This window comes from Orcinus orca, chromosome 2 (assembly GCF_937001465.1).
Source record: "Orcinus orca chromosome 2, mOrcOrc1.1, whole genome shotgun sequence".
Lineage (NCBI taxonomy): Eukaryota > Metazoa > Chordata > Mammalia > Artiodactyla > Delphinidae > Orcinus > Orcinus orca.
The window spans coordinates 66322807-66350536 of NC_064560.1; the positions used below are offsets into that span (position 1 = coordinate 66322807).

Consider the following 27730-nt stretch of genomic DNA (forward strand, 5'->3'; position numbering starts at 1 on the left):
AATGAGTCAAAATAGCAATCTTTTGCCTGCTGTCAAGTAAAGAACCAATTCACTTATTTGGACAGAGGTGTGTACCATATCAATGTATACAAAAGAAAATAGCTTTAAAGCTTAAAATGGCTAAGAAGGCAGCAATACTGCATTAACACAAACACACACACACAAATTATGAAACAAAATGTTCTTAAGACTTAGGAATTATAAATTCCCATAAGCAAAGAGTGCAAAGTTCATAAAGGTAAATATAAGTGTATCCTTATGTGAATAAATGCAAACAATAATCTTTATTATTCAGATGGTGTAAAGAATAAAGGTGGAAAACTATTCAAGACATTAATTAAAAAGGATATAGCTTTCATTAAAAAAACATTTCTGACCATTATTCCAAATTTATCAGTCAAGGAAGTAAGATTCCAATGAGCTCAATTAACTTAGTTTGCCTAAATGCCGTAAGACATTTCGGATTTCCTTTATTTCATCTTGGGAAAAGGAGTAACAAAATAAGTATATAGTACCTCTCAGTCAGATTAGCATTGGTGCTGTGGAAGGGCCGTGAATCTAGAAAACAAGAACGGTAGAATAAAAGTTAGAACAAAAGGATTTTACCTGGATAACAGATAAAATGTTTAACGTTTTTACGACTGACACAGATAAAGCAAAAATAGCCTTTGAAAGCCAGTGTGGGATGCCTTCTCCTCATGAGGGTTTGGAAGAGGGAAAATTAAAAATGAAACCCTCAAATCAGAACTGGAAAATTGGCAGCAGTGGGGAGTGAATTTCCCATGTGGAAAAAAATTTTAATCCAGGATTCAAGTAACCAAACAAACCCCAAATCAACTTAAAAAAAAAAAGCTCAAATGCACGTTTAATTCCTGTTCTCGTGAAGGTACAGAGTCCATAGGCCATCTTTCTGAGATGATGTCAGGGGAGAAATATACAAAAGGAAATTAAATGTCATCCTGTATGCTGTTAATTTTGCTGTCATGTATTTCTATGCTACAAATCTAGCTAATATAGGTCTGATATTTTCTTAAGCATTCCTAGAAATGGATTAGTGAACAGGAAAGAGCATCAGAGCTAGCCTATAAGGTCTAGGCCCTGCCACTAATTTGGGGTGAGATCTCTGGATTTCATTTCTTCATCTATGAAATAAAGAAGATAAAACAGATGCTAAGGTTCTTTCCAGGTTGATACTGATCAAATGAGTAGGCCAGATACATTTTTCCTCCTTCCACAACTATCAGACCGTAAACTAAAATGGGTCATTAAATCTAAGGCTAAGTCAGCTAGGACAATAAGTAGAACAAATACAAAAGGAACAATACCATTATTTTACCTACGACATGTTAATCAAGGTTGAGCTACTTTAGGACTTAGATGAGAGAAAGGCCACAATCACACAATGATTAATGGTTTCCAAGGTTTTAGGAGATCAGGTATAGAAACACTTTCGGTGTATGATTCCAGGTAGTCAAAGGTTGCTCTGTATAACTACTGTTATAATGTGGACAAAACACACCCTTTCTCCTTGAGGTTACTGTGAGTAAAACTTTAATTTGATAGAGATTTGAAAATGTTCCACTACCAGATTACCAGCATTTGGAACTCTTAAAAACTCCAAATTGTTCCAGATTCTGAATAGAAATGCAAAGTTGAAGTTATTACTAACATACAGCCAACAGGTGGCAATAATGCATGAGAAACTTAAAAATGAATTCTAAGTCTTCAAAAGATTGCCTTCTATAGTTTTTCCTTTTACGTATTTGGGGTTCTTCTATTTCAGTTATAATGCATGGTAACAGTAGCCAGAAGAAAGAGAAAGATGAAGAGTAAGATCCGGGATCTATCTTCCAGCCCTGCATGATCTAGGTGTGAAACCATCAGCATTTTAACATCAGAATGCCTTAATTTACTTAAACAAAAATCAAGAGTATGGTTTAGATTTGGGGGCTTTAAAATTTTTTCCACTCAAGGAGCCCTGAATGATATAAACAGCATTAAATTCTCTCAGGCTGCCAGGATTCTGTTGTACACTTTATCAATTACCTAGTAAGTTACCACCCTAGTGATATGAACAAAGTAAAAATAAAACCCATAAAGAAAAACACCAACCAGCAAAGAGCATGGCCAAGAATAAGCTCCCAGAAGGTCTCTGTCAAATAAACTAAAAACAAATACGTGATTTGAATACTGGGAGAATCTATGACTCCTATAAGGATTTCCAACTTTTTGGCTGCTGAAAGGTATTTTAATTCATTTACTATGACCTCTGAGATGTGGTTCTGAAAACAGTGATTAATCCACCAATGTTTCTAAAATCAATGCCCCTGAAATTCCTAAAGTATCATCAACTTTTCAGGGCATCTAAGAATATGATATAACCAATGTTACTTCCATGATATGATTGTAGAAATCTGTCACTGAAGTTAGCCTATGAAGTACTGTTGCACGTAAATAGCATATTTCAACTAGACCTTTTTTTTAAAAGGCATGAAATAACCTGCAGACCTAATATAACAACATTCCAGGACTGGAACTACTGGATGGACACAGTCAATATTTTTTAAAGTATGTTCCTTGGAACACTCGTCTCATGAGATGTTACACATCATCATGAACATACTGTAGTTACCTAGGTTAGTAAGTCTGGGAAACACCGCATACTGAATGCTGCCTTGGAAATTCACAATATACACATTAGCCTTTGAAACCTGCTTAGAACAGTTTCCTAAATTTATATGGCCAAGAACCAGCCCTTTCTTTTTCTTCCTTTTCCCCCTTCCCCATAATTCTCACTGTATTTTTGAGTTTAAGGAACACATTCTGAGGAATGCTGGATATTTGATTCAAAGGTTTCTTCAAGCTTCTATACTTTTATGATTACATCAGGTTGGACTAACTGAGTAACCAGTGCTGATTTACTGAATAACCAGTCATAATTTTACTAGTGGTAGAAGAAATACTACTGGGACCTTAGTTTTTTTTTTGCCGTGCTGACCTATTTCCCAGCATATTACAAATACTTTGAGATGAAACAGCTTTGAGAATTTCTGAACACTCAAAGTTGCAGATGGATTTTCACAACTTCCCTCCTATGACAACTGGTATAGACTGAATATCTTGTGTGCCTAAACCAAATGCCTTTTAATTGTGAGAAAATATTGAACATACAAGACTTCATTTGTGCATAAGTCACTTTCCTTTAAGAACAATGCAAAATTGTCACCCTGAGCTTGATATTGCTTAAATATTAATATTTAAATATTGCTAAAACTTAGGATCAGCAAGTGGTAGGGAATTAGGATGCTTAATCATATGGATATTGTAATTGCCTGAGACTCATATGAGTTATATGAAATGAAAATAATTTATTATTTAACTTTATATTAGAAGTAGTTTTTCCATTAAAAATAGCAATCCTGGAATCATCTAGAAATCCTGCACAATTGAGAACAGTGATTTTCATGGGGGTGGGGGGACTCATTTCCTCTCCAAACTTACTAAAACTGATACCTTATAAAGTTTTTAAACTAGGTTATTATCAAGTAACAATATAATAATCTGAAACCTACAGTGTAGTAAGAGGATTGAAAAATAAAAGTTCAAAAGGAGAAAAGGTAGGGAAACAAATATCTAACTTCCACCCAATAATGCATGTGGTTTAATCTCAAAGAAAAGGTATTCTTAAATAAATGGTCTGGGGGAGTTCCCTGGTGGCCCAGTGGTTAGGATTCCAGGCTTTCACTGCCATGGCCGGGTTAAATCCCTGGTTGGGGAACTGAGATCCCACAAGCCGTGCAGCATGGCCAAGAAAACTCCAAAAACAAACAAAAAACTGACAAAGATTAAAAAAAAAAAAAAAAAAGAAAAAGAAATGGTCTGAAAGGTGAGAAGAAAAAAGTTTAACATTAGTTTTTAAGTATCACAAGTGGACATCTAGGTATCTGTCCCATGAGACAAAAAAAGCAAAATAATGAAAATGAAATTTACATGATCAAATGGAAAGTTTTGTGAAATTACTACTCAGCATTACAAAAGGTACAAGGTGGGATGGGAAGCCCTTATGCCTTTGAAGGTATCTCTGTTCTGAGAGGGTGTCTCAGGACCTGGAATCAGGTCACTAGATCTGTCAGCACTGGTAGTGTAGAGACGACAAAAACTTTGTTGTTTTATCCAAATTAATTTTCAAAGCAAAGCATGAAGACGAATGACTTAGAAATGATGACATGCAAGGGGAGAAAAGTCCCCAAATTTCTTAGTACCAAGCCTACAGCATTTTCAGCACTGGTCAGACACTGGAGAACAGCCATTGGACCCCAAAGTTGCTTACTTACTATGCAACTCTTCCTCCTCACAACTGGAATAAGAAGAGCCAAGAGAAAAGAGAGTTTTAGACTTAAGGAGGAGCGGAGAGATGCTGACGGAGAAGGAGATCCGCCTTGTTGGCTGCATCTGCTGCTGGGCTGAGGAGTGGGTGGACAGAAGATGTTAGAGCACGCAGATCATACCAGAACAGAGTGAAAGGCACCTCAGACCCACAGTGCCGAGAATAATGTCACTGGCCTGGATGATTCCAGGAGAGGCGTCTAGGTGGACAACGTAATGTACTCACATTTTCATCTTTATTTCTGAATATGGCAGAATTCTAAAGCAGCTTAAGAAAACTCATCCAACAAATACGTACTTGTTAGATTATGAAAACATGAAGTATATTACTTTTCACAGTCATCATTTACAGCTGGAGTTTTTTTTCCTTCAAAGTAAGGAAACGCCTGGAGTGTCCCTCAGGATCCCGTACTTGGCTCTCTTCCCCCTCACCCCCAACCCCCTCATTCACTGTCTCCCCTTTGAGTACAATCTGCATGTGATATAGTGGTGACTCCACAACTTTCTATTTTCAAGCCAGGTCTCTCCTTTGAATTCAAGCCTCATTCATCTCACTGCCCACCTGTGGGTGGATATCCCAGAGCTCAAACTGAACAAGTGCATATATCAACTTATCCCCTTCCTCCTGACCTGTTCCTCCTCCTTTATTCCTTCCTTTGGTGAGTGGTACCTAACATCTAACTATCCAGAACACAAACCTGGGTACCATCCTTGAATCCTCTTATCACATCACTCAGTCCTTCTGATTTTGCCTTCTAGAATTCTCTGAACATCAACTTTTCCCCTACTGCCAGTGCTCTACGGCCTGGTTCAGGCCACCATCTACTCTCACCAGAATCCTGCAATAGCCTTCTACTGATCTACCAGCCTCTCCTCCCCAACACTTTCTTCAGTGTGGTCTCTCTGAAGTGTTTGAATCAATTAATTAATCCATTTAATCAACTTAAATCGCTCCATTGCCCTCAGACAAGAAGCCCAAATTCCTCAGTCTAGCTTTCCACATACTAGTTCACCCAGCGAATTCCTAGACTCCTCTTGGTCTCGACTCTGGTATCACTTCTCCCCAGTAAGCCTTCTCTGGTGTCTCCAGTCGGAGGCTCCTAAACACCCAACGTTTCTTTCAGTTGCTGCATTTATCATCTTCTGTTACACTCAACTGTTCTCATGTCCATCAGCTTAAGTGTGGTGAGAAAAGGAACCGTGTCTGGAAGTTCATCCCTCTCCTTCCACTGTCCAGCCTGGTGCCTAGCAAAGAGTAGGTACTCAAATATTTATTGAATAAATAAACAAATTAATAAATGAATTTCCTTTTGTCAGGCTTTCTAGAAGCTCAATAACCTAAATAAAATGAAGGAAAAAGCCCTGTATCTACCCAACACAAAAGCCACTCCACACCCCAGATAAATGCTAAGTGATGACAGACTGCAGGGTGCAGCCACTGCTCGTAACAGAGATCACCTGGCACAAATTCATGTACACTGGATTTTTAGGCAGCGATGGTTGAGTACAAAAGTAAGATACCATTTTAATGTGTGTTCTAAAGTATTTCCTATGTAAAGTAAATTTAGGAGATGAAAATGAGCTCTCTTATTACCCCAAATCTAAGAGTATCCCCTTCTTTTGTCACTCGATCATGGATCATAAAGAGAAACCTACTTGTATGAATAAGGAGTATCTTCAACATATATGGAAAGAATATGTTCTGTTAACACAGGGATTCAATTTTATAACATACTCAACTTTAATGACTACATATATATTCCAGCCTTGCAATATAATCAAAAAGACCAACATAAAAAGTCTATTTGCCTGACTTAATTTTTGTTCTGACAAATTTGTCAAATGTTATCTTCTCCAAACAGAACTACCCTAAGAAAATAAATGTATTCCAATAAAGTCTCATCCCACTGTCCAGTTAGAGAGAGAAACTAAGCACAGAAAGTAAAGATAAAATATCCTCATTAGCATCGATGCCTAACTTTCTATACGCCCACCCTGATCTTTGGTCACATGGATCATTTAGCTTTGAAGATCTGGTGCATTTTATATATGTAAATACCACACTTCAAGTTCTTAAGACCCACTTAGCTTTCGTAGTCTAATGCAAGCTATACAATTACAAGCTAGTGTTGCCATCAAAACATGCATAAGGAACTTGGTCAATTCACACACCATGAGTGAAGGTCTGAGAATGATTCCAAGCACAAGTGCCATTTGTGAACACCGTTCTTTGTGATAACAAACCCTGAAAAATGAAGGGCAAAATGAAATCTCATTAAGAAGCCCAGGAGGTTAAATTGTCTAATGGGTATCATTCTCTTTTTAATATTACCACCACTAATATGCTTAGCAGGGATACAACCAAATAGTTTACTGTTTCTAAGCATCTTCTGGGTGCAAGCAGTGAAAAGTTAAAAAATATAGTCTTGTTAAGGGATTGTCTGTAATAACTGAATTATTCCATATCTGCAAAAATAAAGTTTGTTTTTAAGCTCTACTGAGAAACCATCTGAGTCTCCTGGCAAGCTGTAAGTCTCCACTCAACCCTATGTTGGGAACACATTTCCTGGAGCGGTTCCTCTGAGGGCAGTCCTCCCCGGCATTTTCCCACACGACACACACAGCATCAGTGCTATTCTGATTCCCTAAAAAGATGAGCCGGCAAGATGCCTCTGTCATGTTGCCCCCACCAAGACAGCAAATCGAAGACATGGGCTAGGACAGCTTTCCTGCCCATTATGGTTCCTAAATCAGCTGTCGCCCATCTACTTTCTACCCCAGAGAATGACACAGAAATATTTTAGTTGTTGCCTTTATGTGGTATTGTCCTCTACATCAATGAATTTTTGAAACAGATTCCAGTTTGGGAATAATGCTGAGTTTGTCTGTTTTTCTAATCTGGCCAGTGACCCAATGATGGGATATTCCAGACAACAGCTCGGTGGACACACGTTTTCAGAAATGCTCAAATGGTAACAGCTATGAAAGGTTGTGGGAGAAGCAGCTAATTTCCTTCAAGGTAGAAGCTAGAACACAAGTAATAGCTGGGAAGTAGTGAGATAAGGCTGAGTTTAGGAAGTATTTTGTCCCTAGACAAGCACACTCATAAGACACAGCCACTTAAAGAAAATGAGGGACCACGTTCTAGTTGCTTCATCATTGCTTAGACTCTGGTCAGAGAAAAACGGACCCTGGCACTGCCTGTACAGTGTGCACTCATTCCATAAAGATAACAAATGCTTATCATAAGCCAGGAAACACGCTAATGTGAATTTTAAATAAATTCAACTTAAGCCCTATCATATTATTAGCACTGTTTAATAGTTCAAGGATCCAAGGTCACAAAGCCACTAAGTGTGCTTACAATAAAGCATTAGTTAAAATATCTTAAGTGTACCACACACTTTAGGCTTTAAAACCACTGGGTAGGTTTTAATTATGATAGTTTCAGCAAGGACGACCATGGCCAAAGATGACTCATGCAGAGTATTTAAGGGATCTGGAATGAAGATTTGTGTCTGCGGCAAGTCGAGAACTACCCAGTTACCCTGAGACTTAAAGGCACAGCATGCAAGATACAAGTTTTAGCCTTCTGTTTAACAGCCAGAATTTTTACATCTGCAAAAAATTTATGTTTCTAGAGCAGAATAAAAAAATACAGTTGGGAAAATTAATTGTATATGGGGAGGACTAAGGAGAAATACTGTCATTAGAGTTGATGAGCCCTCCAATTATAGTATATGCTAACTTAGGGAAGTAAGTGGGGCTGGCTAATCATTCCAATCTGCATGAAATGTACATGACAAATCAGAATGAGGGTACTCTACTTTGATGAAAGGGTTGGACTCTTGCTCCAAGCTCTACTCATGACAGCAGTCAGCTACTGATCTCAGTACCCCTCAGTGAGCTGAGCCACAAGTCCCCAGCAACGAGATGTGCCAGAGTTCCTGGCGCTAGAGGACAGTGTTTCCTGGGGGTGACCCGCATCATTTAGAGTGCTGGTTAGCAACTGAAAGCACAGTCAAAAACCATCTTGTTTTTTGGAGGAAAAATAATGAAGTGTTTCATGTATGAGGCAAGAGAGTGTGTCACAGAACAATGGAAAAAGCTCTCTCTCCGGGCCACATTCTGTTGGTACTGGGCAGCTGTTGCTGCAGGAGCAGGCCCTTCACCAGGCCACGGGAGGAGGGGGTGCAGAGTTGAAACGCCTCACGGACTGTCTTTGGTTATCAAGTTCTAGTTTTCTGGGTTCAAAGCCACTATAAACTATTTTGTTATAATAATTTTCGTTCTATACCAGCAAAACCACTAACCCAAAGCCAAATCAAAACCAAACCAAACCAAACCAAACCAAGATCCAAACAAAAACAGGAACTGCTGTTTCAGTCAAGTTCTGTGAGGCTGTACCTGTTATCTTGGGGAATAAGTCATTATTAGGCACCTTTAGTCCAACAGGCCAGACTGGTATTTGAAGTACTAATCATATGAAAATGAGGACGAAGTTAACAGAATTATCCATTATGCCTTAACTCCACCATGGAAATTAAGAAAATGAGGCCTCTAGTAAGTCAAAAATGGAGACAGAACATCCCATTAATGCAGGGCAGCTACTCCTGTCCTCAACTCTTTTAAGATGAGTTATATATCCGGGGACGCTGAAGAAACACCAGAAATACCAGGAGGGGTTATACCCTTTGCTTCAGCCTCCTGAATACATGATCTTTCAGCAAAGAATGTAATGTACCATACTCTCTTTGATGAGAATTTAAATCTTTATATCAAGATCCCACACTGCAACTACTCATGAAAAAGAAATCTATTTTTAAAATAAAACAAAAAAAGTGGGGTTTCCCAAAGAAACCTTTCTGTGGCAAACATCTGGATCCAATTCAAATATGTTTTCGAGCATCTTTAATTTGCAAACGCTCTGTGCCTGTGGATGCCCGACGTCTCTACTAACTTTCATAGTCATGGATCCTGAATCTGCATACAGCTCCAGTAATCATTTTTGGCTGTAATCCTTTTGGCATTTACTTAACTGACTAAAAATGTATCTCAGTCTCTCTCTGTCCTTCAAGAGCTTGACATTTTTAAAGAGCTCAGGAAACTAGTACTGGATAAAATGTGGATAATTGTATTGTGGTAATATAAGAAAATATCTTTGAGACACAAGAGCATTATATGTGTAACTTACTTTCGAATGTTTCAGAAAAATCCTTAAGGACAGAGATAAAGACAGGGAGCAAGATGGATAAAACAAGTGTTAAGATAACATTTGGAGGCTCCAGGTGAAGAATATGTGATTAAGTCTTTGTACTGTTTTTGCAACTATTTTAAAAAATAGTTATTTTTAACTAGAAAATAGTTATAAATAGTTAAAATATTTTTATTTATAAATAAAAAACAGTTATTTTTAACTGGAAATTATCTCAAAATAGAAAGTTTTTAAAAATGTTTGTCAGGTTTAGGCCTAAGAATACAATGAATTTAATGTGTAAAGGAGATTTTTATGTAGTAAAAGGAGGAAGATCCCCAAACTGAACTCTGTGTCACCTTTTTTGTAAATGATGAGCCATTCATTCAGAGGAACAGGCAGGCAAATGCTGTAAGGTAACGGCATAGGGTCTTAAAGTGGGAAAAAAAAAAAAAAAGAGAGAGAGAGGAAAAATGTTTAAAATATAATATATTTAATTTAAAAAAGTAGTATACTCACTGTCCAACCCAGGATGGCTGATGGTCATTAATGAGATGGATTTTGTCAATGGGGAAGAAATGGCTGATGTACAGTAATTAAATCCCTGTTGTTTAGATCTGTGACATGTCTGTGAAGGAAAAAAAAGTAAACAGGTTCTGAGTACCTGCTCTCATATTTCTAGATAAGCACCGAATTTTACATTCTGACTCAGCCTAGGGAAATAAGGCAGTACACAAGAGGAATAAGAGCACAGGCTTTGTAGTCAGAAGTCTTCCCCGCCACAAAACAGCTGCTCAACTTCAGAGAAGCTACCTAGCTTTTCTGAGCCTTAGTGTTCTTATCGGCAAAATGGGGATAGTTAGAGTATCCATCCTTTACAGTTGTCTCGTAACCCTCATAATACCTAATGATGTTTCAAACTTCGTAAGTGCATAATAAAACATCTACTGAATGCATAATCAGATAAAAATAATTTCACTGGAAATACCAAAACTACATATAGTTCTTGCTCTTTGAAAATCTAAATATCACTTACAGATATAGTAGGATACCAGTAATATCATTCTTATTTTAAAGAGTTGGAAACAGAGATACAAGTAGAACGTGTTTTAAGATCACAAGCAAAGTTGCCTGTGCATCTGGACAGAAGCCTAAATCATTTTCACTTCCTCTTCTAAGATTACACTGCTTCTACATGAACATGAGGGTGACTGGAATTTGACAACTGAACTCCCTCAGTAAATTCACAGCCACTTCAAGGCCATGTAATCCAACCCACTGCAGAAGTTCCTGCAACAAAACCCATGACAGTCAACTAGTGTTTATTAGTATGCTTCCAGTGATGATGGGATCCCTCTCCTTTTGCTTTGAGAGAGGCCATTCTAATTGGCAACTAACTTTAATTACCATAAATCTCTTCCCTTCATAGGAGGCTGAAATCTGTGCATGTCGAAAGGGAAGCAATGAAAATCCGTTACCAGGGTGAACTCAATTGCGCCAAAGACTTCTGATTATTTAGAGTTTGTTCCATGGGTAACCATGGAGTCTGAGGCAAACAGCTGCTATGTTTTGAATACAACTGTGAGGTCTGAAAAATGACATCAGTGAAAGGCAGAGATCTTCAACAGGAAGTTGGCTGCAGGCAACTTGTGCACATCAGTGATACCAGCAGCTCAAATATCCACTCTGAGGTTACACACAAGGTGGAAAACTATGGGTGGGCAGAGCCCCTGGGAGACTAAGCACACAAGGTGCTACACTGTCAACAACTTCAGCTAGGCAGACTCAATCAGAAAGGCCATTAGAAAGACATCACTTACTATAAAACAGGGTCACAGCTAAAATTCCTAGGAATGTCAGTTCAGGAAAGGTTATTATATAAACAATATTAAGAAAATTAAAATGTTCTCATTTCCTCATTAAAAGTCATCTACTTCAAAGACATGGAAAAAAACAGTGGGACTAACAGTCTGGAATTCTGAGTTTAATACTGTTCAGCTAATAGCCAGTTACAAGGCTTAGGCAAGTCACTTAAATGGGCTTGAAGTTCTCACACACCAAAGCTTGAGCAGAATAGGAAGGGATATATTGGCCCTAAGTCTATGATTCTGTTCACAAGCACACAATTTTTGGTATTTTATGTGGTCCTAACAAATGACTTCCAAAGGATTCTATACATGTAAAATGCAACTTTTTCACTTGTCAGACTTTCCATTTGTCAGAGATGCTCTCGGTAGTCACCAAATTACAGTTTCCTATTTTTTTCCTCCCTCTTCCTGTTACCATTAGGCTAAATAAATCTAAACCATTTACTTCAATGAATATATTCTCTGTATTCTTGTTATTTTTCTATAAAGTATCAGGCCAAGAAGCCACGGGTGGGGGCCAAAAGGAGGTAAAATTCCTTTAGGCCTTCAATTGCATTTTCCTTAGGCCTAAATTCTCTTAGGCCTTCACATGAGCATAAGCGATACATTCATTTCTAAGGTAATCCTCTAGTGCCAAATTTATATTTGGTCATATCATTGCTATGTAGCAGGATGTAATAAAAAATTAAATTTCTACATAAAACCTTAGTCACTGATTCAAAGAACAGGTTAAGGTTTTTGTTTGTTTAATTTGTAATGTTTCCTTACGTTTCTATCTAAAATGCCAGTCACCTATTCAGAGACAGGCGTTTAACTTTTTTGTTTGTTTAATTAGACATGTTTCATTTGAATGTGTATCCCGGAATCCTCTCAGAAGTTAATCCAAAGTCTCCTCGGCCGAAGAGGAGGAAAAAGGACTCAGTGGGGTAGGATGCTAGAAAAGCATACGATTCAAATTCTCAACTCAAAAACTCCCTGACAGTAAGTGATAAAGAGAAGATGAGAACTAAGAAAAAGTCGCTTGGTCCGGTGGAAAAGCAAGCCCAGGACCCTTCAAGACAGGAATTTCAAGAGCGTGATAGTGGTGGACATTAGGTGGGGAGAAAGAGAAGGCAGGGAGTGCAGACGCTGTCTCAAGTAGCTTGGCAGTGACAGGAAGCAGAGAGAATACTTAGTTGTTGCTTAGACAATGCGATGAGACAAAGAATTTTTCTTCCCCAGGAAGGAGAAACTTAGGATATGTTTTTGAGAATTGGGAAATTTAACAATGGTAAGTAATACACTTCAAGACTCATTTTACTACTGGCGTGGTAAAAGAAGTTCTCAGACAAGAAGAAAAACTCAATTTAATATCCTGGATACTCTCCTAATTTCAAAATGTTTGCTTTGCTGGAATATTTAAATCTATGCAGATTAATGGCATTCTCTAATTAGTATTAAGTGCTAAAAAACTGCTGTGTGCTACACTGAGAATATTATATAGTGGGTAAGTAATCATAGCTCCTAGCCTTATATTAACATAAATCTTGGCTTCTTTGTTCCTAATATGAGGACATATTAGGGAAATAAAACTAATTTTTTCCAAATTAGCAACATATACCCATTTCAGCCTTACCTGCTGATCAAACATCCTATGTTCTCTCTGGCCTGATTCCAGATCCTCTTCCGAAAGTGACACCAACGAGTCACCCCTTTCCTCACCACTAAAAGGGTGTCTGAGCTCTTTGGTGTTCGAAGAGTTTACTTCCAGAGATGAGGATGACTTGTTTCCAATACCAGCTCCTCCTGTCAAGCCTTCTAGACTGAAACTGAACACAGAACCAAGAGTTAATTCATTCTATTTCTGAGTTTCAGAAAGGAAGGAGGATACAAAATCCCTTTAGCTGTATCTCCCCTGCTCATAACTATTTCTATGTCACCCAGCAAAACCATCTGCAAGGGCATGGCCATGAGCGCCACCTACCGTTCTCCACAAATATCCTGGTATGCTGAGAAACACACTGCACTTAAGATTTTTTTTTAAAAAACCTCATTCAACTTACTCAAATGCTGAACCACTTAAGGTCATTTTCTCAGACATTTTTCAATATACCATATGGACAGGCCACATTAGCTTATTGATCTTTTATTCATGTGTGTTTTTTTCCCTTGATCTGATGTGATCAATCTTTGCCAGAATCTGAACTCTGCAAATGTCAAAGAATGAAATGGCACACAGAGAATATGAGCATAAGTAACTTCCAGAAGGCAAAGAGGGAGACCTAGACTTGCCCTTGCATCCATCAAGTGGACCTTTATAACTTTACATTCAACTATAGTCTAGTTGACCTTTATAACTTCACAGGTATGCATCCACCCCCAGAAATCCCACATTACGTAGGAGCATTAATATCTGTGCATACCTGCCCGGACAACAACTGCTTTGACAGGTTTCCTGAGAATTGTTAGCTGCAGACAGGCACATGTGACATCTTAAAGGGCAAAAGCTGAAAAGTTACTGCATCTAAAAGAGGTTTAATTCCCCCCCCCCCTTAATACTGACAAAGGGGAAAAAAGCAAACTTAAGTTTTGGTATCTTAAATGGGATCCCTGGAATAGACTATGTGGTTTGTGGAATGAAAAGCATTTTTATGTAAGCAGGAGGCTATAGAGAGAGGTTGGCCATCTATCATCCTTGGGGTTGCTAGCCAGAATAATTCACATCCGGTTACAACTGGATCTCAGAATACAGCTGTAGCAGACCATGTCCTCAGTTACAAGCATCTGGAATTGTATTTGAAGGTATACTGAAGCTATTTAGTTATCTCTGCTCAAAGTTAATTGCTACAAAAAATTTATGTATGCCAGTCCAGAAGGGTTTCTATTCGCTCTTTTTCGCCACGAATTACTTATTATGAACTGAAACCGTATGCCTCTATTTTCTTGAGTGAGTAAATTAAACAATGGACTTTGTTTTTCTTATTTCAATATGACAATAGAAATCATGACTAACTACACATAAATGTCTCTGTAAAACTCATTTTCAATAGCAGGGATAAGAAGACAGACTAAGTGAAGAAAGTTAGTTTTCTATTATGAATTATTTGTAAAGACTGGGAAAGCCAGATCTATGCTTACCACAAAATTTAAACCTGAAAATGTTTTAGTAATTAAATCTGGCTGCTTAGTTGAGAGAAGAATATGCAATGATGAGGAATCTGTGAGCTTGGAATCTAAACAGATTGGTTGGTGGTCTTTTGTCACTTTGTTATACAGCAACAACTAACACAACATTGCAAAGCAATTGTACTCCAATAAAGATGTTAAAAAAAATAAAGAGATTGGTGGATTTGGAAGTGTAAAAAGATGAGTGCATCTTATTAGCTGCCTTATTTCTGTTATTTTTTTCCTCAGGATGTAGGAATTCCTAGGATCTGGGAATTAGGACAGATCAAAACAAACAGAAAAGTGATTTATCATACCACGGAGACAATTCTGTGCAGAAAACACCAAATCTATAGCCACTTGAGCCAAAAAGGATGCATCAGGGTATACCATCTAACTCCTAGGCTGTACCCCTTCAACTGGATCAGTGGTGCCCACAGCAGAGGCAGCAGAACACTGTGCTCACAGCCAAAGCAGGCTGCCATATGCATTCTAGCCACACAGAAGCCAGCTCCAAGCCAAAAGCTCAAGTGCCGTATTTTAGGATTCCCCCTTTGGTGGCTGGACACACAACAATACCATACCTTCTGTAATTAAAGTCAGCACTCAGGGCAGCAGAGTATTGCACACCAGAAGGACACCAGCTCATACTGGGGATGACATCAAAGGAAGAAACAGAAATGGAAGAAGAGGAAACAGGCATGGGATTATTGGGTTTAAAAAGAAAGGGCATGGTTAGAGACAAACAGATTTATCTGATTATCAAAAAATTAGGAATGTAACATTGATTTAGAACTTAGAAAATGGCTGGAACAAAAAACATAGAAACTTAAAATTGTTCTACTGATGTCCATCTACATAATGTGTTGGAAATGACTACGCGAATTCTTTACAGGATAACAAGTCCAATCTTGGAAAACCAAGAATTCCTCCTAGAGAACACTGAACAGAGAATCCACCCTATGTGTGGCTGCTTCTTTGTTCCAACCTCCACCACTGGGGACAATCTCTCTATACATGCCACCACTCCTACAACTCCCTTACCACAGTGTCTCTAATCCTTAACTGTAAGGAACGATGACAAACTGCACTAGGGTAGGCTCACTGAGTCATCAGTTTTTTTCATGTCTCCACTAAGGATCCATCTAAGCCAGACAATTTATATCTTTCAAAACAATATCCAGTCAACACTCAGATTCACCTTCAAACCCTATGCACTAGGCTTGTATGCTAAAGATAAAGCATAGAACAACGATCCTGTTTCCTTGTATTTTTTTAATGATAACGAAGGGATTTCTTTCCTTAAAAAAGAAAAGGAATTTTATAGTACTGGGTGAGCAATGTGTCTCTTAATTTTAGGTTTGTATCCACTTTCCCACAAGATTTTAAAAAATCCACTTGATCATCTATTTCCTTGACTATCTCAGCACTGATATTTATTCTCAAGCAGCAAGAACAGAAAATCTGGGGTTGGAAATGCTAAGTAAACATAACCAGCCAAAAAGTAACCAATTCAAAACATGAGATACTCTGTGAAAGGAGCTGCATCCATAGGAGAGGATTTCTGATTAACAAAAGCTATCATTTAAAAAATAACACTGCTACTACTTTGGCTTTAAGGTCCTCAGTGACATGCTTTGGTTTTAAGAAGGGGGATAACAGTAAAACCAATCAGCTTCCTGAAGCTTCAAATGGGAAGACCTACAGACACCAAAAAAACCCCACCTTGTCTTGAACACAGCTGATAACTCTGTTTTGTTGATAAGTGGGAGGTTTTTGACAGACGAAAAAAGACAAGGAAAATGGTGGGAGAATAAATATGAGCTACCTCTATGGATCCTCTAAAAGTAAATCTTTAAAATAATATCATTAAAAATAATTTAAATGGTAAAACATTTTAAATCAGATTAAATTAATAGTATAAAGCTCACAAGTGCAAAAGCAGATAGTGGAAATACACACCTGAGACATGTCTCTACTAGTCTGCTAAGCAAGACCAGACTGACTTATAATTTACTTGTGTGAGGGAAGCAAGAGTTGATATAGTTGGCAGACACACACGAGATTCAGAAGTCCATTCTTTGAAAATTAATTTTATATCTCTAAACTGTTAATAAAAGGTATATTATGCCTAAATAGCCAATTTATTAAAAACAGAATGTAGAAAAAATTAGTAACTGAATATATTTTGCCGATTTATCATTCATGAAAAATAAAATAATGTCTTTCTTCCTATAGATTTAAACTTCCCTTTACTCTCAGAAAATGACAATGATGTGAGAGACTGGGATGAAATTTAGGATGAAGAGAATGAAGAACAACAGGGAGACAGAAACCATGTCCGAAAAGCTTTTCTAAGGATTCAGGAAGGAAGCTGCAGATGGTCCTACAGTAGCAGAAAATTCCTTTCACAACTAAGAGTATTTTTGAGAGCATCATAATTTCCTCAATTCCTCAACTGGGGGGAGGTAACAATTCATGGTTCTTTAGCTTTGAGATTTAGTAGTTCCAGATTTAAAAAACAAGAACAGGGCTTCCCTGGTGGCGCAGTGGTTGAGAGTCCGCCTGCCGATGCAGGGGACACGGGTTCGTGCCCCGGTCCGGGAGGATCCCACATGCCGCGGAGCGGCTGGGCCCGTGAGCCATGGCCGCTGAGCCTGGGCGTCCGGAGCCTGTGCTCCACAACGGGAGAGGCCACAACAGTGAGAGGCCCGCGTACCACAAAAAAAAAAAAACAAGAACAAAAACAAGTATCCCGCTCCCCCCACCTTTTAATACTTGTTGGAACGCTTCAATTTTAGTAGCTAAGGCTTAATACAAAATTTAAAATTATAACCCATGTTCTTCCTACAGAAATATGACTAGGGATGAAACCGTCACTGGAGCTGCTGTGATGGCTGTATCTACATGCTAACCTGGACTGTATCCAGCAACCTGTCATCTTCCGGTGTCATCCAGTGCATGATTTTAATAAGTCCATACTGAAGAGTTTAAAAGAAAGTCAGACAAATATATCTCTAAAGGTTTTAGATACTGCTACTGAAAAAGGCATTTAACAACTTGTTCCCCTGGAGAAAAACTTAACCAGGTTCATGATTATCTAAGATTCATGAGAACATTTGTATTTGAGCTCAACTCTGTGCCTAAAATCTGGAATTAAAGGAAACACCCACTTGAAAAAGATGAAGTGGGAAAGAAAGACTGTTATTTGCCTGCTTCCCAACAAACAGCTTCAGCTAATAGTTAAAAATACCTCTTTACAAGTATCTCCTAATATGAGACACTAACAGTAATCAAACAATCGTTTTTAGACTTCTAAATTTTTTTCCAAACGAGGGAAGAAAAAGTCACAAATGACTTCTGTACGGTAAATATAAAACAAAACTCAGCATTTGAACAATTTAAAGCAAATCAGCACTTTCTGGCTAGAAATGACTTTTCAGCTTATAAATCACTATAATTTTTAGCTTCAAAATTTTATGTGACAAAAAATAATTAAGGAATTGAAAGACTGAGAGGGCCCCTGAGAAATCAGCTGATGCCTCTTACTTGCTTTAAGGAATGACCACATCAGCAGTGGAATGGAGAGCGCCAGGTGGCCTAGGAAGACAGGCTTTCATCACACTATTAAAGAACATGTTAAAAATATTTTAGGGCCTGTACATGAGCACACTCATGTTTCTGGTTCTTTCCCTTTTTTTGGAAAGAAAGAAAAAGTACTCCCCAGGGTCCATTACATAGGCACAACAGACACTTCTTTGAATTCTCCTGGATAAAGTTGGGGACACCCTATTATCAAAATGATCTGAACACCAAAAAGCACAAGATGGAAAAAATATTTTTTAAATTGTTTTTCAAAAAATAAAAGTAGAATAGGAAAAAACTTCAAATTCGAGAAACCATTTCATATGGAATGGACATTAGCAATTAATAAGTACCTGTATTTTATTTGTCTGAAGCAGACATGACATTACTTAAAAATAGACTGTTTAATCATAGATGAAGCAGAATGAGATGCTTGTTAGTATAAGCTCAAAGGCAAACAGTTAGTCCATCAAGTTAGTGACATCAAGTTAGTGAACTCTGTACCTTCTCCTATGAATGGGAGGTCTCCTGACAACATCCCCAAGAACTCGCATTGAACTGAAAATGAATGGTGGAAGAGGTCAGTGTTGAGTTGAAATAAAGTGGATACAAATGCATGAAACATACAGACATCACACTGGGAAGAGACACAATGGCCAAAGAGAAATAGTTCAGGGAGTAAGGGAATGAAAGAATGTGGAATCAGGAAAACATCATGACCAAAAAGGCCTGATAATTTTTGAGAAGGGCTACTTTGCTCCCTCCTTGCTCTAAGGAGTTAATCAGGTGACCAAGAATGAGGTTTATTAAATTATAAAAGTAAAAGGATTTTTTAAAAAGGCCATTCAAAACTTTAAAAGGGTTTTCTTAAGACTCTACAATTCAGGTTACACTGTATGCAGATAACACTATAAGAATTAGTCAAACTAATTAAAGTGAACCCTAACTCTCATTCCATTATCTCCAGAGGTATTGGCACAGTGGTGCTAAGCAATCCTTAATGATAAACTCAAACAGGAGGTTCCATGGTATCACATAGGTTGAAAATATAAACAATTTAGGTGATACGGTTCTAATCTTAGCTCAGTCCTAAAATCATGTAATCTTGGGCAAAATCATTTAATCTGAGCTTCAATTTCCTCACTGGAGCTACATGACCCATGAAGTCACATCTAGCTCGGAAATCAAAGTCATAGCAAAGGGATCCATAGTGGTTTATAAAGGAAAACAGATTATATATAAAATAAATCCTCATTTCTCAATGTTGTCATCATCTAAGACAAGTATATCCTGTCAAGAAGCTTCTCTTGCTTCAGGAAGGGAATTCTGGCTGTAGGGATCATTCCCCCAACCTTATTTTTTCTTGTGGTGTGAATGCTTTAAAAAAAAAAAAAAAAAAAAGTACAGCTTGAATAAAGCTGGGAAGGAAAGCTTTTAGAAACTGCTTTTTACATAATCTAGGATTTCAAATATATATAAAAACTGCCCATCAGATAAAGCAACCGCTTATTTTTAAGCTTAGCATTCTGAACTCCACCCCAGAATAATACGGAGTTCTAGAAAGAGCGCCTGACCAGGAAACTGGAAACCTGGATCCCACTGACCTTGGGTAAATGATATAAACTACCTGCAGAGTCTCATCTGCAAAAATGGGGTTAATCCCACCTGACTCATGAAGATGTTGCAACATTACATGAGACAATGTGTTATTAAAAGAATCTGAAAAGGGTAGCAAGTCAGGAAGGTGTAAGATATGATGAAGGCAGGGACTCTGTTCACCTCTGGGTCTCCAGAACGTAGAAATGCCTGACGTGCACGCGGTGCTTAATATATGTTGGCCGAACAAAAGAATAAATGAGTGAGTGAATGTGATCAGATTACATGTACTTATAGCTATGAGCCAAAAAGGAGGTCAAGGAATTTTTAAAAAGCAAACAAACCAATAATTGCTGCCGGTGAACCGTTCTATCAATTGTTTTACAACTGTCAGCCTCCTCCCTTGGCTGCTTGTCCTCATTAAGAAAGCAGCTTTGGAGCAGGCACACCTTTGCACATACAGTAGGCCTCATGGCACTTGTTCTTTACACTCAAAGCCATCTGCTTAAATTCATCTAGGCAGCCAAGGGTCAGAAGCCAATCCAACTTTTCTTAGCGCCTGCTTCCAAACTGAAGGTATGAGACTGGGTGGCACTTACAAGAGAGCCAGGCTGATAAGCCTGAGTGATACATGGAAAAACCCTAACAACTGAATGATTATTATGATCTCTTAAGGATTAAACACTGGTAATTTAGACTTCATCAAAACTCTGCACTAGAAACAGATGGCAATTTCTATGAAGCACTGTGAAGACTTAGATGTGTTGAGACTTTAAGAGTTCATGTTTATTTCTTAATTCAAAACTGACATGAAACTATTCCCCCCCAATTTTCTAATCTCTGAATTTCATGAACAAATCTGGCCTGAACAAATGCTACCATTTATTAAACACCCACGTGACTGACATATTTCACTTGTAATCTTTATTATTACAAATATTCAGAAAGGCAGGTGTTTTACAGATGAGAAAGTTAAAGCTCAGAAGGGTCAAGTAACTTGCCAAGGCTATCCACATAGAAAGTTATAGAGCTAGAGTTTAAACACAGATTTTCCTGATTCCAAAGCCTATATTCTTTCTTCTATACCACGGTGTCTCCTAAAATCTTTTACTAATAATAACACCAAATCAAAAGCAAGCAGACACTGAGAGACTAGACAAACAGCCTGCCATCTCACCTCCGGTGGTTCATTTCTGCGTCACTGGCTGCGTTCTTCCCAGGACCCCAGCTGTGCCTCCGGAAAGGGGACAGAGAGCGCATAGAGCTCCTCAGGACAGAGCAGTTTGCAGGCACTTCAGTGATGCTGTCCATCTCCTCCTCTTCCATCTCACCTGAGCCAGCAGGCTCACTCTCACTCTCTCGACCCTCAGCTCCCACCCCATGGTTGTAGAAACCATCAAGACATTGCTGGTCTCTGGACCTGTTCAAATTTGAAATCTGGGGGAGGGACACATCACTGCCATGAGAAGAATGTCGATCCAAGGACGCTGTGTCATCGGTGGAGGAACTGGATCCAGTGATATCACAGGCCAACTGTTCTTCCTCAGGCTGTAATGGAGAGAAAGCACGTATGGTTGGAAATGGCAGGACCAAGCAGACAGCTCTCTGTTATTCCCCAGCGAGCCAATGCCTTTACAGTGGGTAGGACAGGCAAGATCACAGTTGGCTTCAAACAGATTTCTTTCTTAAAGCATGATCACAGATGGATTCAAACAGCCTCCAGTAAAGGTAGGGTCAAGGTCTATGCTCTTTTTACCCTTTTACTAGAGGTGCTAGATGGGAAGTACATCATTTTCCCTTTTTTACAGAGGAACAGATCTAATTCAAGTCAGTTTTTTTCAGTCAATACCATCAACTGAAATGAAGGGAAACTATGTCTCTGAGGCTTCTGCTTATGAAAACTCTAAATTCATACCATATAAAGTTTAGGTTTTCTTTGTTTTGTTTTTTTTACAAGCTTAACTAAAAACAAGGTAGTGTGCTTGGCTACAACAGTGATATACTGAAGTTTATATTCCAAAAGCAAGTCTAATTGTTTTCAGTAGCATTTTGAAAAATGCAGAATAGCTTATTATCCCACCTAAAGTCTGCCACAAATGCCCAAATTCTGGCCACAAACACCTAAATGCAAGAAATCTATCCCCTTTTTTCCTTTAACTGAGTACTGGCTGAGTTTTATCGAGCCAACTGTACATAAAATAATCAGTCCTGGCAATGCAGCCTTTGATAAAGTGATGATGCTCTTTCCCTGGCCAACTTCTAGAGCCTAACAGGAATTGTGCCATTTTGATCCCAGTGGCCTGACATTCTCCACGTGCTGAAAGACACCAGAACACATAATTTGATGGGTGAGGGAAAGGTAAGCATCATGGCATTCAAAAAATAAATGTATCCAAAAGATAAGTAAAGTGTCTAAAAAGATACATGTTCACATTCTGAGTTACAGATGTTGGCACTGTACTATCTTAATACCCTTATTTTGCATTCTTATGGGATAGGGAACAAGGAATAGAGAGAGATATTCTGTGATTTTTTTTTTTTCCCCCTTCACAGTATTTCCCTAATCAGTCAATCTACTCAGTTTTAATTAGGAGTAAAGAAACTTACAGCTCTTCAAGAAAGATTTTAAAGATTATGGAAACTAATGACTCCTGTTAGCTTTGAAACAGAAAACAACTCCCATACTAAAGGGAGTGCCACTTTAAAGTCTTAACATAACACTTCAAAAGCACTGTACCTTCTGAAAGCATTCTTTATACCTCTGGGGCTGGATCTCACCAGCTCATATGAGCTTTTTTTTCCACCCTGTAGAATCCCGTTTCCTACGTTAATTGCTCTTTAAACGATGAGTGAGGGAAAGATGCGAGGGGACCACTGGACAGTCAGAAATCTGAGGCCCAGACTGTCTCATGGGCTCCCCCACCCCTCCAAGTACAAGAGAAGCAAGATTTGAATGGAGGTTGATTTCAACTTTTAAACTGCCCTGTTCTGTTATCTTAAAAAAAAGAAAACCAACCCTGTAAGGAAAAGATCACCTTAAAAAACAAACAAACAAACAAAACCACCCTGTAAGGATAAGATCTCAAAGTCAATATCAGAAAAGTCCTCAGTGTTCCCTTCACTGGGCCACACTGTAAAATAAAACTATATGCTTTACCAAGTAGATTCTAAAACAGGGTAGGTCTTATTTTAAAATAAAATTATCGATGACCCCTTTTAAGTTAGTGAGGATTGACCTGGGCATCCTAAAGTTTCTATTCCTGGGGCCACTCTCCACAGAAAGGGAGACTATAAATGGTCATGAATACCAACTTTAGAAGACACTTTTAGGATGTCTTAGCTTTTTCACTGTACTGTGTTGAATAGTGTCCTCCTCAAGTTCACATCCTTTTTGGAATGTGACCTTATTTGGTTGAGTCTTTGCGAATGTTATTCGTTAAGATGAGGTCATACTACACTAGGGTAGTTCCTGAATCCAAAAGCAGTAGTGTCCTTATAAGAAGAGACAGCAGCCCCTCTGATACATTGCTTTTAGGACCTCCTGCCTCCAAAACTATGAAAGAATAAATTTATGTTGTTTCAAGCCACCAAATTTGTGGTAATTGGTTACAGCGGTCCTGGGAAACTAAAGCTGCCTAAATGTCTAATTCTCAAAACAATACCAAGGGACAAGCAGAATGGGCATCAAAAAAGCAAAATGTGTGATGAGCCTGTTTTAAAACACACAAGCAAGGCTTCAAAAGATATGAAAGCTTTTGAGCTGAAGTTTCCATTTATCACACATTCTTCATACAAGTTAGCTCTTCCCAGTGTGAAAATGACTTGCAGATGGTAGAATAGGTTTCTCTGTAAAAAGGAGAAATCTGCCTAGCATACAGCCTCAACATAGCCTTGTTCCTTGTGTGTGCTATGGCATTTCCTGGTGTGTGCTTTTAACTCTGAGTTTTTAAAAAACAAAAAACACAAAATAAAAGACCTGGGAGTTTTTTCATAGTAACACGTGATTTCTTTAGTTTTGCATTCCTGATCCTGATTTAAGAATCAGGTTCACACAGTATAATATTCTTACACTCAAGTATTTTTGTGAGCTAGCAGTTATTATCCGAAAAGGGAAAAATAGGACAAATTCAGAAATTAAGACTGAGCTCATTTATTAAGTACTGAGGCAAATGGTTTTAACTTTAGACTGAATCTAAAGAAGGCTCTAAACTACTTTTCTCCAAGTTTTTCTTAGCATTCTCAAAAGAATTTCCCAACTTCGTCACATCTTTACACTACCTTTGCAGACTAGAAAGTAGTCAGTGGTGTAGCGAGAAATCAAACCCAGAGTATGGTCGTAGCCTTTCTACAGCTAGGTATGTGTCTACGGATAAGTCACATGATGATCTTTAGATCTAAAGGTTAGAAATTAATATAAGGTCTGTTGAAAAGTATTGTCCATTTAAATCATGGATAACAGAGGAAAGAAGGAAAGCAGGTTTTTAAAACTTCTGAACTGTTTTTGCAATGTTCCCTTTCCAGTCCCTGAATTTGTTAGTGCTAAAGTTTCTAGAGATGTCTGCCAAATAACAGATGTGAGAACTACTACTTCCACCATTTTCCTCCCTCCTCAAAAAAGTACCAGATTGGGGGGATGCTGTTTTTTCATTTATATATATTAGAAACGGAAAAAAATTATGGCTTCTGACACAGACAGAATGTTCCATGCCTAATAGTTGAAGCTCCTCTTAAGAGTTTTTGAGTTGTCAGTCTTTCTTCAGAGAGGTCTTTTCTCTTAAAATGTCTGCTAATTAAACGACTTTCAAGACTTAGGAAATTATTCCTGATTATCTGGAGGAATGGTGCCATGGGATCAATTAAACTAACACATTTTTTAAAACTTAGATTTGAATCCATGTAAATCAAATGTACTAGTTAAACTGATCCCATGCTGCCATTCCTCCAGACAATCAGGAATAATATCCCAAGTCCTATATATATATATATATATATATATATATATATATATATATGTAATATAAATATATATTTATATGAATACTTACGCATTTATATATAAATATATATAAGAATGAAATATATGTACATATATATTTTCATTCTTATAAACAAACGGCCAAAACAATTGTGATGAGTATTAAGACTGGGTTAGGGCAGAGAAGTAGAAGAGATGTTAAAAGGTGGAAACAGGAGAGAAGGGGTGGTTGGGAGTCATGTATGTATGCTAGGGAAACTAAGACCAAGTCTACCTGAGACTGACACACAAATCCTTCCTCTCTTGAGTATTCATAATTGGGTTTCCCTCCTGCATATAGGAGGACGGGAACACACACAAAAAACTATCATCTCTACCATCAGCTTCTCTCTCCTTGGGGTTTATAAAATTTTGAAAATCTGCAAATGGTTATCAGGCTAGAAAAACCCAATAGGCCTCAGAGAGAATGCCCTCTGAGCACTACAAAGGTGTGAGAGCGGCTGGTCTTTCCAACACTAGCCTTAAACAGACAGTTCTGGCTTCAGGGGCAGGGGCTGAGTCCAACAGAGTGACCCAAGGGTACTTGGGTTTTGCTTAATTTAAGGCCAAATAAACTAGAGAGAATGAAATTACAAAATAATTACACAAACAAAAGTTAATGTAAAAGTCCAAAACAAATGATGATTTTTATATAAAGCTTGAGAGAATCTATTACTTAATATATGTGCAGTATAACTATTACATAAATTTGAATAATAATTATTTACTGGATACTCACCATGTGTGGGGCTCTATACTAAGTGATTTCGATGTATGATTTCTTTTAATCCTCACAACTATTTCCTTTAGTAGCTATTCTTATTCCCATTTTATAGATGAGAAAACTGAAGCTCAGTGAGGTTACATAATAAACTCAAGTTTCTAATTTAACTGATCTGGAGTAAGGGCCAGACTTTTTTTCTTTGTCTTTGTTTTTTTCCCTTCTTCTTCTTCTTCAAGCTCTCCAGGTGATTCTAGGTACAGCTAGGATTCAATCCTATTGCTAAAAACTACAGAGCTGTTACCGCAGCTGGGGGCAGACAAATCAATAACAAGATAGGACACAGGTAGCAATACTATAAAAATGTGATAAGTTACACTTCATCAAAAATTTAAAAATTCAGTTCATCAAGACAGCATTATCAAAGTGAACAGGTAGCCACAGAGTGGAAGAAAATATTTTCAAAATGTAAATCTAACAAAGGACTGGTATCCAGGATACATATATAGAATTTCTACTTCTCAACAACAAAAAGATAAACGATCTGATTTTTTTAATGGGCAAAAGAGATGAACAGACATTCCATAAAGGAAGATACACATAAGTGGCCAATAAACACATGAAAATGTGTTTAACATAATCATTAGGTGTCAAGGAAAAGCAAATCAGAAACACAGTGAGCTACCACTACATGCACACCAGAAATGCTACAGTCAAAGCAAAACAAAACAATTATACATGTTGCTAAGGACGTGGTGCCACTATAATTCTCATTCTTGCTGTTGAGAATAAAAAATGGTACAACCACTTTGGAAAAGGGTCTGGCAATTTCTTATAGAACTAAACCTACACTTACGATATGATCCAGAAATTCCACTCCTGGGTATTCATCTAAGAGGAATGATAATATTTATATTTCATTTATATGAAGTTCTGAAATAGGAAAAATTAACCTGTGGTAGAAAAAAATTAGAACGGTTGCTGCCTCTAGTGGGTTAGAGAGGAGACAGACTGGGAAAGGGCATGAGAAAACTTTCCAAAGTGATATATCCTTATGGGCATTTAGGTTACAAAGATGGGTGAATGCATTAATCAAAGGTCACTGAGGTAGAGCTGTTATGGAAAACAGTATGGAGGTTCCTCAAAAAATTAAAGGCAGGACTAACTGCCATATATGATCCAGCAATCCCACATCTGGGTATATATCCAAAGGAAATAAAGTCACCGTCTTGAAGAGATATGTGCACTCCCATGTTCAAAGCAGCATTATTGACAGTAGCCAACATATGGAAATATCCTAAGTATCCAACGACAGATGAATGGATATAGAATTATTCAGCCTTGAAAAAGAAGGAAATCCTGCCATTTGCGATAACATGGATGCATCTTGAGGGCATCATGCTAAGTGAAATAAGCCAGACACAGAAAGACAAATACTGCACGATCTCACTTAAATGTGAAATCTAAAAATGTCAAACTCATAGTAACAGGGAGTATAATGGTGGTTACCAGGGGCTGGAGGGGTGGGGGAAATGGGAAGATGTTAGTCAAAGGGAACATACTTTCAGTTATGAGATGAGTAAGTTCTGGAGACCTAATATACACTATGGTCACTATAGTTAATAATAAGGTACTGTATCCTTGAAATCTGACAAGAAAGTAAATCTCAAGTGTTTTCTCCACACACATAAAAAGTAACTACGTGAGGTGACAGATATGTTAGTTAGCCTGATTGTGGTAATCACTTCACAATGTATGTATGTAATATGTATGTAAGTATCATATATATGTGTATTTATATATATATATATAAACAACATGTCATACACCTCAAATATGATTTTTATTTGTCGATTATAACTCAATAAAGTTGGGGGGGAAGTCACTGAATGGTACTCTTGAGACTGCATACTTCATTGCATGTAAATTTTATAAAAAAACAAAAAACAACAACCCTATAAACAAATACTGAATTCTAAGTATTTAGGGGTGAAGTGTATTGATATCTGTAAGTTATTTTGAAGTGCATCAAAGAAATTAAATGAACTGGTAGGTGGAAGAATGAGAGACAGATGCATAACTATGTAACAAAGCAAATGTAATAAAAAGTTAATTGCAGAATTTAGGTGGTGGATGTTCACTGCACAATTCTTCTAACTTTTCTGTTTCAGAATTTTTAAAATAAAATGTTGGCGAAAAAAATGCCTGACTGGCTTTCTTAA

The 27730-nt window shown here is 37.8% G+C and overlaps 1 protein-coding gene across 11 annotated transcripts in view; it reads right to left on the reverse strand.

Annotated features, from left to right (window-relative positions):
* Window positions 1-27730, reverse strand: part of AKAP13 (A-kinase anchoring protein 13) — a 343183-nt gene that overhangs the window by 58719 nt on the left and 256734 nt on the right. For 7 of the 11 annotated variants that reach the window (XM_033414830.2, XM_049707003.1, XM_049707002.1 and 4 more), the window contains 6 exons: window positions 20951-21321; window positions 18682-18735; window positions 15177-15242; window positions 13064-13256; window positions 10100-10208; window positions 516-558 (listed from right to left, as the gene is read on the reverse strand). In XM_033414830.2, the coding sequence (XP_033270721.1) occupies window positions 516-558; window positions 10100-10208; window positions 13064-13256; window positions 15177-15242; window positions 18682-18735; window positions 20951-21321 (836 nt within the window). The remainder of the gene's footprint in view (window positions 1-515; window positions 559-10099; window positions 10209-13063; window positions 13257-15176; window positions 15243-18681; window positions 18736-20950; window positions 21322-27730) is intronic. The other 4 variants (XM_049707006.1, XM_049707005.1, XM_033414840.2 and 1 more) reach the window with 2 other exon arrangements.